The sequence below is a fragment of the Lepidochelys kempii genome, chromosome 6, assembly GCF_965140265.1.
Source record: "Lepidochelys kempii isolate rLepKem1 chromosome 6, rLepKem1.hap2, whole genome shotgun sequence".
Classification (NCBI taxonomy): domain Eukaryota; kingdom Metazoa; phylum Chordata; order Testudines; family Cheloniidae; genus Lepidochelys; species Lepidochelys kempii.
Genome location: NC_133261.1, coordinates 19,073,774 through 19,090,339, shown reverse-complemented (window position 1 = coordinate 19,090,339; position 16,566 = coordinate 19,073,774). Strand labels below are relative to the sequence as shown.

Below are 16,566 nucleotides of genomic sequence, written 5' to 3'. Positions count from 1 at the left end.
GGGGTGGTATGGGGCGGGGCAGAGGTGGAGCATGGGCAGGAAGAGGCAGTGTGGGGGCAGGGTTTGGGGGAAGGGATGGAGTGGGGGAGGGGGGACTCGAGCACCCCCTGACTAGAGGGAAAGTCGGTGGCTATGTGTACAACTCCTTAGAGGGTATCAGACTAAGTCTTGGCTTGCCCATGTTCAGAGCTAAATGGAAGATCACCCCTTTGCTAAAGCCTTTGCCAGGAACACCACCAGGGTCAGCATGAGATGGAGTGGGTGTAATAAGAGGAAAGATAGAGAAAAAAATGGGGTTGGTGTGACACAAGCATCCTTGGCAAAGGGTCCCCTGTTCTTTGCAAACAGCTCTCACTGCATACCTGACAAACCCAATACACCAGACACATCTTATAGGATATTTATTCATCTGTAGAAAGCTGTGTTGTCTACTCCTGCCACATCCCAGAACAGTCAATGGAAAAGCATCAAAGACCATGGGAAATGATCCAAACCACTTAGAGGTGAAAAGGAACATCACAGCAAGCAGAGGATCACCCTGGCTATGAATATAGCCAATGACGATTTTCAGGATAACAGAGTGTAGGCAAAGGCACTCTGTATTCACTGAGGAAAACCTTTGAGAAGTTCAGGGGGCTGTCCTGAATATTTGGGTCCTGGTCCTTATGAAACCAGCTAGTTCTGCAACTGACTGAACTTTGTGGGGAAAACCTAGTTCTTTAGATAGGAGAGGTAGCTATTGACAAGTGTAGACTCAGGTTCACGCTTTAGGTTTTTGTTTTGCATTACAACCAGTTGTTTCCATCACCTTCTCTCATTCCTGCATAAATCTTTATTCTTTCTTTCTTTCTTTCTTTCTTTCTTTCTTTCAATAAACCTACTTTTGTCTTATTGTAAGTGTTCACAAGTCTTCTGTGGCTTACAAGAGCAGCGGTTTAAGATAACTCTGGTAAACTGGGGTACACAGCATCTTTGGGTGCAGAAGAACTGATACTTCTGTGAGTAGCCAGTCAGGGGCTGGGTATCACAGGAAAAGGATTTGGGGATTCAGTGCCCCTCTTGTCACCCTGCAAGGCAAAGTTGGGGCTGGCATAAGCCCAGAGTAGAGTGCTTGGGTGAGAGAAGGGCTGGTGGTGCCAGGGAGCTGACAGACAGCTACTACAGGGGGGTAGTATGCAGGGGATAATGGGGTAACTTCTCAGTCCCCCAGAAACATCAGAGTGGAACGGAGAGAGAGAAAAATCTTCTCCCCTCAACTATTTCTCACTGTGTCAAGCACTTTACACACAGGACACCTACAAATACACAGAGGAGGCCAAATGTTACTTACTCCAGTGTCTGCAGTTTGCAGTTCGGGTGTTTCAGTCCCCCACACAGCAGCCGCACTCCGGCCTCTTCCACAGAATTATACAGGTACAGGTCGGTCAGGCTCTGGCTGGTTCTGAGAACATCTGCAAGATCCCCACAGCCAGCGGCTGTGAGACGACATTTCCACAAGCTGCAGGAGAGAGAAACACAGAGAAGGGGGATCACAGTGTGAAGGGGGCTCGTCACAGCTGTTCTGACAGGTGGCCCCGCCCACCAGCCCCTCTCCCTGACCAATCCACGTGAAGAATGAAGTAGAAGCCCTGCTCCACCGCCTGTCCCAACCCCCACCCTATGCCAATGAGGAACCAGTGTGGGGGGGAACTTCCTGCCTAAGCCCCACCCCTTGCACTTCACTCTTTACCAGTCAGCACTGTGAATGGACCAGACACCCCAATCCTTAAATCTCTGCCATTGACCAATAAGGAATAAGGTTTGGGGTGAGACTTCCTCACTAAGCACCGCCCCTCACCCTTTCCACTGACCAACCAGAATTTAAAGGGCAGCCACCGGGACATGCCAAATCCCACCTACCCAGCTCTCAGCCAATCAGATTGGATTTGGCACTGATCAGCCCTGGGATGGTGCGACCTAATCGGAGCAGCCCCATTGCGACAGGGAGCCTGTAGGAGCAGCCCCCTCCCCAGGCAGCTGGGCCGGGCACTGGCTCTGCTGCTTGCCTGCAGGAAGCAGCCATCTCCTGTCTCTGCCCCCAGCTCTGCCCCTCAGGCCTGGGGAGGGGAGGCAGCTGCGAGGCCCAGCACTGACTGCATCATATTCACCTTCCACTGACACCAGGGACCAAAGGGTGGGGTTGGGGGAAATAAGACAAAGAGGAGAAAAGCTCCACAACAAGGGGGATCCCCAAAGTTTGGAGAAGAAGAGCCCCTGAGAGGAGGGCAACCATGTTACCCTGTTGGCAGGGCCTGTTCCAAAAACCAGTGGGGTTATTACAACAGAAATTTTCTACTGGATTCCGAGTCCCTCCCTGCAGAGTTTGGGCTCCTGGGGGAGCTGCCAGCCCACAAGAGTGTGGAACTATGGCAGCAGCCTGGCTATGACCATGTGCATCTCAGTGACCAGCACCCAGCATGTCTGTCACATACTGCCACTCCTCCTTCCCTCCAGGGCTCACAGGGAGACCTCTGAATCCCTGACAGCTGCCAAATCTTGCACACATGTAGAGACATCCCAGCCACCGGAACTGTCACCTCCTCGGCCTTTTTCATGACTACATTTGTATTGAAAATATGGTCACTCCACTGAATGGGGAGGGGAATCCAAAGGTTTGGGAGAGAAAAAGAGCCCTGAATTTATATGAGCGAGAGAAGCACCCACTCCCTGTGGGGCCCCCAGGTTCAGTAAGATTTCATAGAACCCCTGAGATATTTTGGAGGGAGGAAGACAGGCACTCACAATGTTGAGCAGGGAAAGAAAAAAAAACCTCATAGGTGTACGTAGGAAACTATTGAGATAAGCCCTAGCCAGGGGAGGTGGGGAGAGGGTGTTCTTGATGAAGCAACAGAGAAGAGCTCCACAAGATTTAAAGGGAAGAAAGGACGGAAGAAAAGTGAGAAGTTGAGGAGAAAGATACCCCAAAGTGGGCAGAGGACACATGAAGGGAAAGGAGGACTGCAATGGGGATAAAAAAGGACAGACGCCCTCTGGACCTATTGGTTTCCGGGAAGCGGGCGGGCGGTAGGATCAGTCGGATCCAGGGAGAAAAGGTTTGTGTAGAAGGTCCTGGCCCTCTCTCACATCTCCGTCGGATCCATGAGAGGGGGTGCCGTCCTCTGCCAGAAGGCAAGTGACGTGCTTCTTGGCCCTGCTCTTTTTCTCCAGGGCATAGAAGAAGTGGGAGCCGCGATCAATCTCCCAAAGGAGGCGGATGCGGGATCGAACAAAAGCACCCCGGGCCCAATGGTTGTCGAGGGCCCGGAACTCCTCCCGCTTCTCCTGGAATGTTTCGCAAAGGGATGGACCTCAGGGCTGGCGGCCAGACACCTCTCTAGCTCCAAGACCTCCCATTCCAACTGCTCTATCACCACATCCCTCCAACGGCTGGCGCCCCGAGTGTAGTCACGGTAGAAGAGCCAAGTGCGCACCTTCCCCAGGTCCCACCACTGCCGCGCCGAGGGAAAGGCACGCCGCTGCCCTCGCCAGGCCAGCCAGAACTCCCAGAAGGACGCCACAAAGCCCACATCCTCCAGCAAGCTGTTGTTAAAATGCCAATAGGCTGGCCCCTGAGAGAGAGAGGCTGTCACGGTGGCCAGATGGTGATCTGAAAAAGGGGCCGGCCGGATGTTGGAGGAGTGGGCCTGTGAAAGGTGGAAGCGTGACAAGTTGATGCGGTCCAACCGGGAGTGGCACGACCGATGGGCCTCCACTCGGACATAGGTGGACGTCGAGATATCGTCCGGGTGGTGGTCGCACCAGACATCCACCAGGGAGTGATGTTCGACAATCTCCCGGAGGACGTCCGCGGCGGCTGGGCACTGCTCAGTCCCTGAGTGGTCCTGCTCCTTGAGGGTGGCGTTAAAGTCCCTGCCCAGGACCAGGCACTCACGAGGATCCAAGGAGCCGAGGAAGGCAGATGCCTGATGATAAAAAGACAGCCACTCCTTGCCCGATGTCGGGGCATAGACGTTAACGAGGTTGACCACAAGCCCCTCCATGCAGACCCGGAGGCGCAGCAGACGGCCCGACACAGCCTCGGCGACCCCCAGCACCTTGGGCCGTAGGTCGGGGGAGAAAAGGGTCGCCACTCCAGCCATACAAATTGTGAGATGGCTAAAGTAGATCCTGTCCCCCCTACTCCAGCCGCCAGCTGTCCTCAACTGCTGGATCTGTATGGGTCTCCCGCAGGAAAACCACAGAGTACCCCCCCTCCCGAAGGAAGGAGAGCACTTGGCACCTGTGGAGACCCATCCTACAGCCCCAGGTGTTCAATGTTGCAAAGGCGATAGGTGTCATGAGGAGGGCTGGGGGTGATCCTCGCCATCAGGGATGCTCACAGCCCACATTGGGCTGTGCAGCAAACTGTGACCTACCCCGTAGGTGAGCAAGGAGTCATGGAAGCTGCGGACCCGGTGGTAAGCCGCGGCGCCCTGCTTCCCGGTCCTTTTACCCTCCCCCATAAGGGCCCTCACGGCCCGGAGGATTTTGTGAAAATCCCCCCATCGCTGGACAGCAAGCTGCACCTTATTGCGGGAGCCACAGACATCTTCTAGAAACTCCCACAGCTCCTCTCGCAGCCTATTGGGGGGTGGGATCACTGGCCCCCGGTCATCCTCCAGTGGGGCCCCTGGCACAGCCCCGTGGCCCACCAAGACGGGCAGGCAAGGGGCGGACCCTCGATGTGGCGCCTGATGGGCCGGTGGCATGTGGTCTGCCTCAGACCCCGGCTCAATGCAGGGCGGTGGAGGGAAGATTGCAGCCCCTAGTGAGTCGGGACATGGAAACACAAAGGCCGCTTCCTGGGGGTCACCCTCCGGGAAAGGGAAAGAGACGGCCCCAGGGGCGGCAATGGCATCGCGGGAGGTGGAGGGGATAGGGACAGGGTCAGGAGTAGGGGTAGAGCAGGGGTCAGGAGTAGGGGTGGGAAGAGGGACAGAGGTGGGATCCTGGGCTCCAGGAACTGGGTCGCCAGGAGGTGGCTCCCCTCGGTCTGGCTCAGGGGCCTGAGGGACGGGGAGGGGGACCCCAGTGATGCCAGGCTCAATGGCAGGTGTGACAGCCACGACATCAGGAGGTGGACAATTTTCAGTGGGGCCCCAGCCCAGGAAGGAAGTCGGTTGCCCCACGCCAATGGGGGATACCCCTGGTAACTTGGGTCCTGGCCGCGAGGCACTGGCTATCGCCTCAGCAGGCTCGGCGGCCATCAGCAGAGTGCCACCTGCGACGGGGCAGGTCGAAGAGTCCAGGAGACCCTCGGAGGCGGGAGCGGAAGCAGTGGTTATGGGGAGGGGGGCTGGGGTGAGGTCGCTCAGGTCAAGGCCCGCTGGCAGAGGGTCATCCTACCCCGGGTGACCAGGGTCAGACCCAGGGCCTCAATCACCTCTCACCACCCCGGGGCCCTCCCCACCAGCGCCCGCTTCAGGTCTCACAGGGGCTTCAGATGTTAAGGGAGCAGGAGGGGCTCTAGCGGAGGTCTCCGTTGGGAGGGACCACGAGGGAGGGGAGGCGCTCCTCTCCGGTGCTGCCACGTCTTCCCCAGCCGGCACTGGTGGATGGAACGTGGCTGTGGGCAGGGCGGAAGGCTCGGCAGCGGTGTCCCCCTTCCTGGTTTTCCAGGGGGCCTCCGCATTGGATGGCAGGAGCGGAGCTTGAGCCTTCCACTTGCCACGCTTTCCATGTACTGGGGTCCAGCCCTCCATGGCATTGTCTGCGGGCTGAGTAACGGGTTGGGTCTGAGGGCAGGGATGATGACTTGGGAAAGCAACAGCGGGGCAGCATGGGGGGGGCAGATTCCCCCTGGGGCGGGCCCTCTCCCACACCCAGCGATATCCCCACCGCACCCTCCTCTACGGGCCCAGCCAGAGTGCATGCAGCAGAGGCGGGGCTCTCCCATTCATCTGGGCACACTGGTGGAAGTACCCCTTAGGCCTGAGCAGGACCAGTGGTGGGCTGAGAAGGAGGAGGGGCGGCTCTGGGTACCGGGCAGCCAGGGGCGCCGGCGATGACGGGGCCGGCACCCTGCCGGGACTTGGGGGTCCCAGGCGTTCCTCCGTGCCGGGCCAAGGGGCAGTCCCTCCGGATGTATCCCATCGCCCGGCAGAGGTAGCACCAGGCCTCCCCCGTGGAATAATGCACCCGGTAACGGGCCCCCTGGTAGGGGACCAGGAAAGACCCCTTGAGCGCCTCTCTGACACTCGCCGCCGGCGGCAGTTGAAGCTGCACCTGCCGGTGGAACGAGAGGATGTGACGGAGGGCAGGGTCTTTGCAGCCCAGCGGGAGAGGGCTGATAACAGAGATTGGTTTCCCCAGGACAGAGAGGGTGGGCAGCATTGGGGAGGAGAGGAGGAATGGAAATCAGGACTACACGGGCACCCAGGTCCTCCAGCGGCTCCAGGGGGACGAACAGCCCCCCCCCTCACCGCCAGGCCCTGCTCCACCGCCTCCTGGATGGCGGCCTCCGAGGCAAGGAAGAAGACAACCTTGCCATACATTTTGGAGGCCGCCACAATGGCCGTAGGCCCCACCACCCTCGCCAACGCCCACATGTAGGTCTCCACGTGGGGCGAGGCGGGCACCAAGAGGCAACGGACGCCGTGCTTCCTGGTCAAGGTGGGGAAGGGGCCCCGGCCGCTAAGGATGGTAACAACGGCGGTGGCTGGGAGAGAGGATGTAGTGGTTGGGGGGGGGGCTGCCGCCACCTGGGCATACGCTCTAGGGGCCGGAGGGGGAGTGCCCGCGGTGCTGGTGGAGGGAACAGCGGGGAGGGACACCGCAGCAGATGGTGGGGGCCGCGGCAGTGGGGGCAGCCCCTGCCATGGAGGGCCTAGTCTTTTTAGCAAGGCTCTTTCCCTTCTTTTTGCCCCGGCCCCTCCCACCAGCTGGGGGAGCTCCCCCAGAATCGGAGGGGGTGAGGGACGTGGCAGCAGCTGAGGTCACCCCATTGCCCACCGCTGCCAGTGCCCCAGCGGGGCCAATAGCAGGTGGTTCGGCAGCGGTGGTTAAAGTAGAGGCTGGAGGGGGAATTGCGGGGTCTGCCCCATGGATCCCACCTGTCGTGTCTCCCACCATGATGAGCTGTGAGGGAGGTGAAAAAAGAGAAAGGGGGGGGGAGGGGAAGCAGGTCAACCACTCCTCCCCGCTAGGCTGCAGGCAGGGAAGGAGGATGCCAAAATTGGGGGGGCAGATAAAGGGGCTATTAAGGACTTGGGGGGTGGGGGTCAGTCGCCGACATAGGATGGAAATCCGGCTTCTCTAGCTGAACTAGGGGAGGGAAGGTTACAACAACATCAGGGGGGTGCAGTGATCAACCAAAAAGGGGGAGGGCACAAGCACATGGGAGGGGGCATGGGCACACGAAGGGAGGGCCAATCAGGGCAAGGGGGGGCCACAAAGGAAAAGGAGCAACCAGACTGGGGGTGGGACAGGGGAACCAAGGGGCTAGCTGTAGGGCTGGGGCAGGACAACGAAACCAAACCGCAGAGGAAAAAGGGCAGGGCAGGGCAGGCAAACAAACTAGGCTCACAAGGGGCTTAGGCAAAGAAGGTGGGGGAGAGGGGCAAAGGGCTGTAATCGGAGGGGGGGGCAGTCCAAAAAAAGGGGGGGCACATGCACCCACATGCGCTTGCGAAAAATTAATGTTGGCTGGCTGCTGCTGCAGGCCCAAATGGGCGCGGCAGGCCAGACAAGCAGCTGAGTCCTGGAGGCAGGAGCTTGAGGCAGATGGTGAGTGGACGGTGGAGGGGGCAATGGTGGGGGGGAGGGACACAGATGGATCAGGGGGCAGGCTCCATGCCACACCCCCTACATCCCCACAAACACAGTCAGGACCCCACCACAAAAGCACAGTTTGATAATCACTCAGGCCTTAATGGCCCCCTCCACAGTGGTCTCCCGAGTCTCTGTGCGCTCCCCCAGCAGCCGATGGTCCTCTCGGTCGTCTTCCTGCTCCAGCAGCTCCCCAGGACAAATGCAGCAGCAGCTCTAGCAACCCTGGCGGCCAGGCAGGAAGGACCCCCACAGGTGGCAGTAGTGGGGTCCTGGCTTCTCCCTCGGGGCGGGGGAAGGGGGCAAGCTAGCAAGGGCCCCCCACCCCACTCTGCAGCAGCAATCCACAGAAGGAGCACTCCAGCCAGCAACAGCCCAAGAGAAGGAGAAGGAGCTCCAGCCAGCAGGACAACCAGAGAGAGAGAGAGAGAGAGGGCTCCAGCCAATAGGGCAGCCCAAGCAGACTGACCTTTCTCTCCTTGTAGCCCTTGAAATTAGCCCTGGGAAAAGCCTGGGCCTGGGGAAAAGCTCAGCTGATTTGGGAAAGCAGCCACAGCTGGGGGCCATGCCACAATCAAGCTGCAGCAGGCCTATAAAAGGGCTGCTAGGCAGAAGCTAGGTTAGTTTTCCTTAGGCAGTTGAGAGAAAAGGGGTCTGGCTGTTTGAAGCCAAGAAAGGTACTGGAGTTGAGCAGTACTGGGGAGTGTCTTCCTGCCTAGAAAAGCCCCAGGCTGCAGGCCTTTCTTAAGGCCTAATAGGTACTGGGGGTGCAGCCTGGGGGTAGGTAGAGGCAGTAGATCCAAACTCCCCTTACCTGTGATGATTGGCTTATACATTGCAGTCCGCTCCAGTGTGCAGGGGCTAGATGGTGACTGGTAGTAGCCAAGACTGAGGCTAGGTGGGAGGGGAGATCTTAAGATTGTGGGGTATTGCCAGGGGTAGCACCCCAGAGAAAGGGGGAACTGGGGTCCAGGAGGGACTTGGGGCCCAGTAACAAGTGACACTGGCTGGCAGAGGGTGCTTTGGAGCTGGATAGAGCTAATTCCCAAGGACAACCAGCAGGAGGTGCTGCATGGGTGAGTCATGCCTCATTACACCCCCCCAAAATGAGGAATAGAGACAAAAGTAAGCTTTGGGAAGGAGGCAGCTGTGCCAGCAGTGAGAGAGTATGTTCTTGCCTTGAGCTCTGACAAGAGTCCATTCTTGAAGCAGAGTTTTTCCTTTGTAATTTGTTGCTGGGCTGATAGTTCTGAAAGAGGAACCTGCCCTGTTTGCTGTGTGACCATCTCAATCCAAAAAAGGCGAGTAAATGTGACAAGTTTCACTTAGAGTTTACCCAGACTCCATGTCACTGATTTCTCCTCTGATCGGAAAGGTGCTGGACACCTGCCACCCCTTGGTTAAGGGTAACGCTGGAGTCAGAACAGGACAATGGTCCTAAAAGAAGGAGCAACAATACACACAGTCCCTGCCCTGAGGATCCTACAATCTAAATTAGACCAGGAAGACAAAATATAGGGAAAGGAAATATTATTTTTCAAATGGAAAATTGAGACACATGAGACTGAATGACTTTCCCAAGGTCACACAGTCTGAGTTTTGATCTAGCAATTTAATTACATGACCGGCCTTTCTCTTGCATAGAGCTGTTCTCATTCCCTTGTGTTTCTCAGTTTCAGAAGTGTCCCCATTTTTTTAACCAACATGACCTCCCTTTTTTTCCCTCTTGGTTGAGGCTCTTAAGGAGGAGTTATTTATCAATCAGGTGTTGAATATTAGTGCCTGAGCTACTGATGAGGCTTCTCATCATACTGATACCCACTGTGATTTGCTAAAGTGTGTAAAATAATTCCAAAAGATCTAACTACTGACCAGACCCAAACAAACATTTGAAGAGCTGTTGGAAGGAAAAACAAAAATTCAAAAAGGGCTCCCTAGACGTGAGGCTAGGGTGGGGGGAGGGAAGGTTGGACTGACCCAGATGTTTTGGAAATGTCAGGTGCCATTTCCAATATTAGAAATTTGCCATACATTTCAAGGGCAAAATTGTGTTTGATCAAAATTATAAGAGCATTCATAGTTTTCATCTGGAATTCTGTACTGGGATGGCTTGTTAGTGTCCTATTATGATGTACTGTAAAGAGAATTGGATACATCAAAATCACATGACCCCAAAATAGATTTGATTATTTCCCAGCAGATGCATACAAAGTCCAAAACAAGCATCAACTAAGTGGGAGACAGGAATGTATGCAAAGGCAATAGCAGCTCCATGATTAAGTTTACATGCAGATTTACACTTGAAGCAACACTGAAAACCCTTTCTTTTCACTAGTCTACCAGCCTGGATGTATTTTGGGCACTAAAGTTTAACTCCTCAGCTAGAAAAATTTCTTTGCTACCACATTAGGCACATGTCTGGCAGTCATGGCCAGGGTGGATGTAGAGGTGGGAAGTGGTGTGGTTTTCTCTAATGATTCAACATTACTAGTTATCCGATCTGAAAAAAATTATAAAATCACAAAGGCCACAAGTCATTAAAAACCAATGTTTGATTTTCCCCAAAAGTAGCAGAAATCTTCTAAATATGACTGATAATGCAACTATGTACTCAAAATAGTACTGTTTTTGAAAGTTTGGGAAATACTTAGATCCAGGTGATATGTTGTATGCATTTTGCCACACTTCTTTACCTTTGGTTAAAGCCAAAGTCTGTAATCATACAAGAGTGTGTGCTTGTACCATGAAATGCAAAACAATAAAAAAAAAATCATCATTTGTAGACTGGACTGATCTGAGAACAGTTTTTCTATCTGCAATTTTTATGACAATATGCAAACAAGAAGACCTCTACTCGCTCTTTATAAAATGTTTTTGATATTTACTGTTCTTCTCTGCGGCCATCAGGAATAACATGACACCCTCCTTCTCCAAATTCTGCCCCTTCACAAAAGAGGAATCCTAGAAACACTAGAAGAAGTTTAAGCCTCCAGTTATGACTCTGATCCTTAAGCTTGTTGGCTGGTGAGGGACAGTAAGAGTACTTAGAACACTTACTAACAACTTTTGTCACCAACTGCCACTGAGGAGGGAAATCTAACCCGCCAAACTCTTGAGCATGCAGCACTCTGGCCAGCACTTACAAATCCATTGCTTGATGCAGCCGGCCTTACAAGCTACCTCCAGCGCAGTTCAGTGATCATGCAGAGCCAGGGAGTCTGACAGAGCTCTGCTACATTCACTGTCTGAATTCTAACTCATCTGCATTGCTTAACATGAGCTTCTGCACAACATAACAACCAATTCCAACTGGTATCACCTAGTCTCCCACACCTGCGCAACTGATTCCAGAAGCTACTGGATAACTACATCCATCACCGGCCTGTTGGCAATACCCAGCGGGGTTTTAGGCCTGGACACAGAATAGAAGCAGCACTGCTGAGAGTGCTTCGTTTCCAGCTCTCAGGTTTAATCCTAGGGAGTTCATTGATCAAAATTTGATCTCTCATGTTGCTGGAGCTATAGCCACAAGGTTCTTATCTGTATTACAGTAGTGCATGTAGAGCAATCAAGAACAGGTTGCACTCCATATGCTTTATGAAAATATGCTTGTCAATATGAATGACATAACTAGAACGTGCTTTATGCAAAAGGTCCCATGTCAGGTATCGTTACAAAAGTTGTAATCTACTGAATATGGTTTTCCTATTTGGTTGCATGTATTATTTCTATGTCTGAATTTAGGAAAATAAGGTATAAACTTGCATTACTGATGTAGTCATATTAAGTGGAAGCCATTAAGGGTGCTACAGAAACAATGAGTTGTAAATAGCTTTGTTTACCTGCTAGCCTGCCTGTGTACATAGGGGTCAGCCCAGGAAAAATGGGGCTGGGGTCTGATAGAGAGATGTGACCATGTCATCTGATACTGGAATCCATCTTAAATCTGGTACTTTACTTTTCCAGGAGGGAGTGGTATGAGGATCAAACAAAACAAAAGTTTCCCGCCTTAGGAAAATTCTATATAAGGCGGGGGAAGTAAATAATGATGGTCTTCAACTGGCTTAAGAGACGGCCTCCCCACCCCAAAGAGATATCTGAAAGCACCTGGAAACAAAAGGATTGTAACTACAGGGGTGGGGGAGAACTGCTGGACCCAAGTCAGAAAATACAACTTTGGCCTGAGAAGGACTTTAAGCTTAGCCATGTGTTATTTTACTTAGTAACTTTGTTCTGTCTGTAATGTACTAAGAAACTAGTTACCAATAATAACTTCTCACCCTCCATGTTATTTCAGGTAATCTGTTATATTTGTTTAAATCCTACCTTTTTATACTTAATAAAATCACTTGTTTATTAATAAACCAAGTGTAAGGAATTGTTACCTGGGGGATGGGGGGCAAACAGCTGTGCATATCTTTCAGTGATAAAGAGGGCAGACTCTTATGAATGTACCCTGCATAAACTTTATTCAGAGTAAGACTGATTTATCTGGGGTTCAGACTCCCAGAAAGTCTGTATACCAAGCACTGGACAAGTCCCTGTTAACTGAGAAACCCTAGGGCTGAGTGAATCTCAGTGTCTGAGAAACTCCAGAGGGGGTGGCCCATTCTCTGAGTCTGTGCTGGAGTTAAACTGGAGTGTCCAGCTCAGCAAGACAGAGTTGAGGGATGCCCATTCTGGCAGGGGGAGTTATTCTCAGTGGTGTTCCAGTGCATAAAGTGACAGTCTCAAGGGAGTTTCTATGACCAAACCCATCATAAGAGGCACTGTACAGACTTTCCATACAAAGTCCCTCCCCAAGGAGTTTACAGTGTAATTAAATATGACAGACAACACACAAGCAGAGTGAATGGCACAATTCATAGATTCATAGATATTTAGGTCAGAAGGGACCATTATGATCATCTAGTCTGACCTCCTGCACAATGCAGGCCACAGAATTTCACCCACCACTCCTAAAAAAAGACCTCACACCTATATCTGTGCTATTGAAGTCCTCAAATTGTAGTTTGAAGACCTCAAGGAGCAGAGAATCCTCCAGCAAGTGACCCGTGCCCCATGCTACAGAGGAAGGCGAAAAACCTCCAGGGCCTTCCAATCTGCCCTGGAGGAAAATTCCTTCCCGACCCCAAATATGGCGATCAGCTAAACCCTGAGCATATGGGCAAGATTCATCAGCCAGATACTACAGAAAATTCTTTCCCGGGTAACTTGGATCTTACCCCATCTAAAAACCCATCACAGTCCATTGGGCCTATTTACCATGAATATTTAATTACCAAAACCATGTTATCCCATCATACCATCTCCTCCATAAACTTATCGAGTTTAATCTTAAAGCAAGATAGATCTTTTGCCCCCACTACTTCCCTCGGAAGGCTATTCCAAAACTTCACTCCTCTGATGGTTAGAAACCTTCGTCTAATTTCTAATCTAAATTTCCTAGTGGCCAGTTTATATCCATTTGTTCTTGTGTCCACATTGGTACTGAGTTTAAATAATTCCTCTCCCTCTCTGGTATTTATCCCTCTGATATATTTATAAAGAGCAATCATATCTCCCCTCAACCTTCTTTTAGTTAGGCTAAACAAGCCAAGCTCCCTGAGTCTCCTTTCATAAGACAAGTTTTCCATTCCTCGGATCATCCTAGTAGCCCTTCTCTGTACCTGTTCCAGTTTGAATTCATCCTTCTTAAACATGGGAGACCAGAACTGCACACAGTATTCCAGGTGAGGTCTCACCAGTGCCTTATATAACGGTACTAAAACCTCCTTATCCCTACTGGAAATACTTCTCCTGATGCATCCCAAGACGACATTGTTTGTGTCACTTTGTTATTTTGCTGTGGGAGGGACATTTTTTTTTTTAATTTTGGGTGAGGTTTCTTATGTGGGGATTGGCTTAATAGTAAGTAACAAGAAGGACAAGGGAGGGGAGGGGAGGAATGAGGGAGAATGGAGGGAAACTGAGGTGAAGAGACTGTGAGGGAGAGGGAAGGAGGAGCTGCAAGAAATAGCCAGTGACAAGAGCAAGACCCTGCAGCAGGTAGTCTGATGACATCACTGTCCATTACTCCCTGCTGAGGCTGCTTCTGTGTCCACTCCTAGTGGCTGGGAGGTCTCTCTGGGCCCAGGCCTGGCTCCTCCCAGGAATTTCATGGAGGATTAAGACCATGGCATTTAAGTGGCAGCAGAAAATGACGGGGAGCCAGTGGGAGGACTGGAGTATTGACTTGATGTAGTCGTAGTGGCATAAACCATGGAAGGGGTGGACAGTCCCTCTTGTACTATCTGGAATGTAGGCACTGTTTTTACATTCAGCTTTAGGTGCAGTGAAATAGTCATCCAGTCTGTAGAGGAAAAGTAGATTGAACAATATGGCTAGGTCCTTGTCTAGACAGAATGTGTGAAGTTTCTGAACAAACTGGCAATTCCTGATGGATCTATGGTTTACTTTTAAAATCAGAATTATACAATGAGAGACTATAAACAAGGGAAAGTGCCACTCCAGCCATTTGGGAGAGTAAGATCCCAATCTGAGACACACAAGAAGATACTACAGAGGTAGAAACTAATAATATACAACCGAGAAAAATCTTAACAAATGGTGAAACCTGTGATGGGTTCAGTCACAGAAACCCCCTTAGGACTGCCACCTGATGTACTGAAACGATCACTGAGCCTGTTTTCCCTACCAGCCTGGGCCTCCAGAACCCTGGTTTTGCTTTTTTGGCGGGGGCCAGACATACTAGCCTGCTGCAACACAGACCCAGGGTCTGGACCACACCCCCAAACCTGCAGTTCTAAACTGAAAACAGCACAGCAAGATACCTGTCTCCAGCACTCAGATACGCAGCCCCAATGGGATCTAAACCCCAGATAAATCCATCTTACTCTGTATAAGCTGCTCATAAGTGTTAGCCCTTTTTAATCAATGAGAGAGAGATATGCACAGCTGCTTGGCTCCTCTCCAGGTAACAACTACTTACTTTGGGTTTATTAATAAACAAAAGTGATTTTATTAAGTATAAAAAGTAGGATTTAAGTGGTTTTAAGTAATAACAGACAGAACAAAGAAACTTACTAAGCAAAATAAAACAAAACACACCAGTTAAACTTAATACACTAAGAAACTCATTATGTGTAGTATCTCACCCTCAAGCTCTTCTAATTATCTTTTCACAGACTGAAATGCATTCACTCTGGGCCCAATCCTCCTTAATGTTCACTTTGTTTTTTTGCAGCAGACATCTTAGATGGTAAATAGGTGTGTTCTCAGGACTGGTGCCCATGCCTCTAGGGGCTCCCCTCTTCAATACTTTGTGCAGAAGGCAGGAAGACTTTGTTTGCTGGCAAGCCTCTCCCACCTACCCCCCGTGGAAAAGTACCATAACTCAAAATGAATCCCCGTATTAGGTGATATGGTCACACGTTCCTCCAAGGCCCCTTTTTTTCATATGATATAGGCTGACTCACAGGAAGGTGAAGCTTTATTGTCTGCTAATGGGCAATTAAGCCCCATCTGGTTTTCTCATTGAAGACCCTGAAGTGTAAGCAGTGGGAGTGACCCAAAACCTTGAATATAAAATACATATACACCAGACAATATTCCTAACTTCCTCTACAAAAATAATACAGGCATGCAAATAGGATAATCGCATCCAGGAAATGACCACCTTTCTAAAGACACATTACATGAGGCATTTCGCATAAAGCATATTCCAGTTGTCATTCATATTTTCATAAAGAATATGAAGTGCAATGTCACAAAACCATGAAAAGGAGAAGAAGACAAGATATGAAAGGCACAGAGAATGGCAGAAGTGAAACAGAATTTGAGAACCTACACACCTGAGGAGTAATCTAAATATTAACCAGAAGGGAATTACTGGAAGTCATCCAGAACAAGCAGATGAACAGTAACTATCTCAACACTGTAAAGCAAACAGTCTGAAGCTGGTTTAATTGGAGTGAGCAAAACTCTGTGGTAGCTGTGTTCTGTATTAAAATAGAGAAAATAAAGGATATGAAGGAGGAGTATATTGAGGGGGTCTCAGAGATGGAGGAGATTGGAGAAGAGAGGAAATCAGAGGGGCCCTCTGGGGTTCGGTGTAAATCCTCCCCCTATGGTTGGCGAACAGGTCAACCTCAAACAAATGTGTGCTCTGTGCAATTTGAATTCAGGCACGAAACAGTCATCAAATAGGAAGGGGAGATAAAGGAGGGTCAAACAGATGAGGGAATAGCAGCAGGGCACATCCTTCCCCATAGACCACACACCACACAACAGAACCGCTAACCCAGGAACCTATCCTTGCAACATAGCCCGTTGCCATCTGTGTCCACGTATCTATTCGGGGGACCCCATAATAGGGCCTAATCACATCAGCCACACTATCAGAGGCTCATTCACCTGCACATCTACCAATGTGATATATGCCAACATGTGCCAGCAATGCCCCTCTGCCATGTACATTGGTCAAACTGGACAGTCTCTATGTAAAAGAATAAATGGATACAAATCAGACGTCAAGAATTATAACATTCAAAAACCAGTTGGAGAACACTTCAATCTCTTTGGTCGCTCACTTACAGATCTAAAACTGGCAATTCTTCAACAAAAAAACTTCAAAAACAGACTCCAAGAGACTGCTGAATTGGAATTAACTTGCAAACTGGATACAATTAACTTAGGTTTGAATAGAGACTGGGAGTGGATGGGTCATAACACAAAGTAAAACTATTTCCCCATGTTTAT

At 50.9% G+C, this 16,566-nt stretch overlaps 1 protein-coding gene across 1 annotated transcript in view; it reads right to left on the bottom strand.

Annotated features, from left to right (window-relative positions):
* The window catches only part of LOC140912507 (NACHT, LRR and PYD domains-containing protein 12-like), a 261,075-nt gene that overhangs the window by 169,079 nt on the left and 75,430 nt on the right, over window positions 1-16,566 (bottom strand). Inside the window, exon 6 of the mRNA XM_073346992.1 lies at window positions 1,331-1,498. Within this exon, the coding sequence (XP_073203093.1) occupies window positions 1,331-1,498 (168 nt within the window). The remainder of the gene's footprint in view (window positions 1-1,330; window positions 1,499-16,566) is intronic.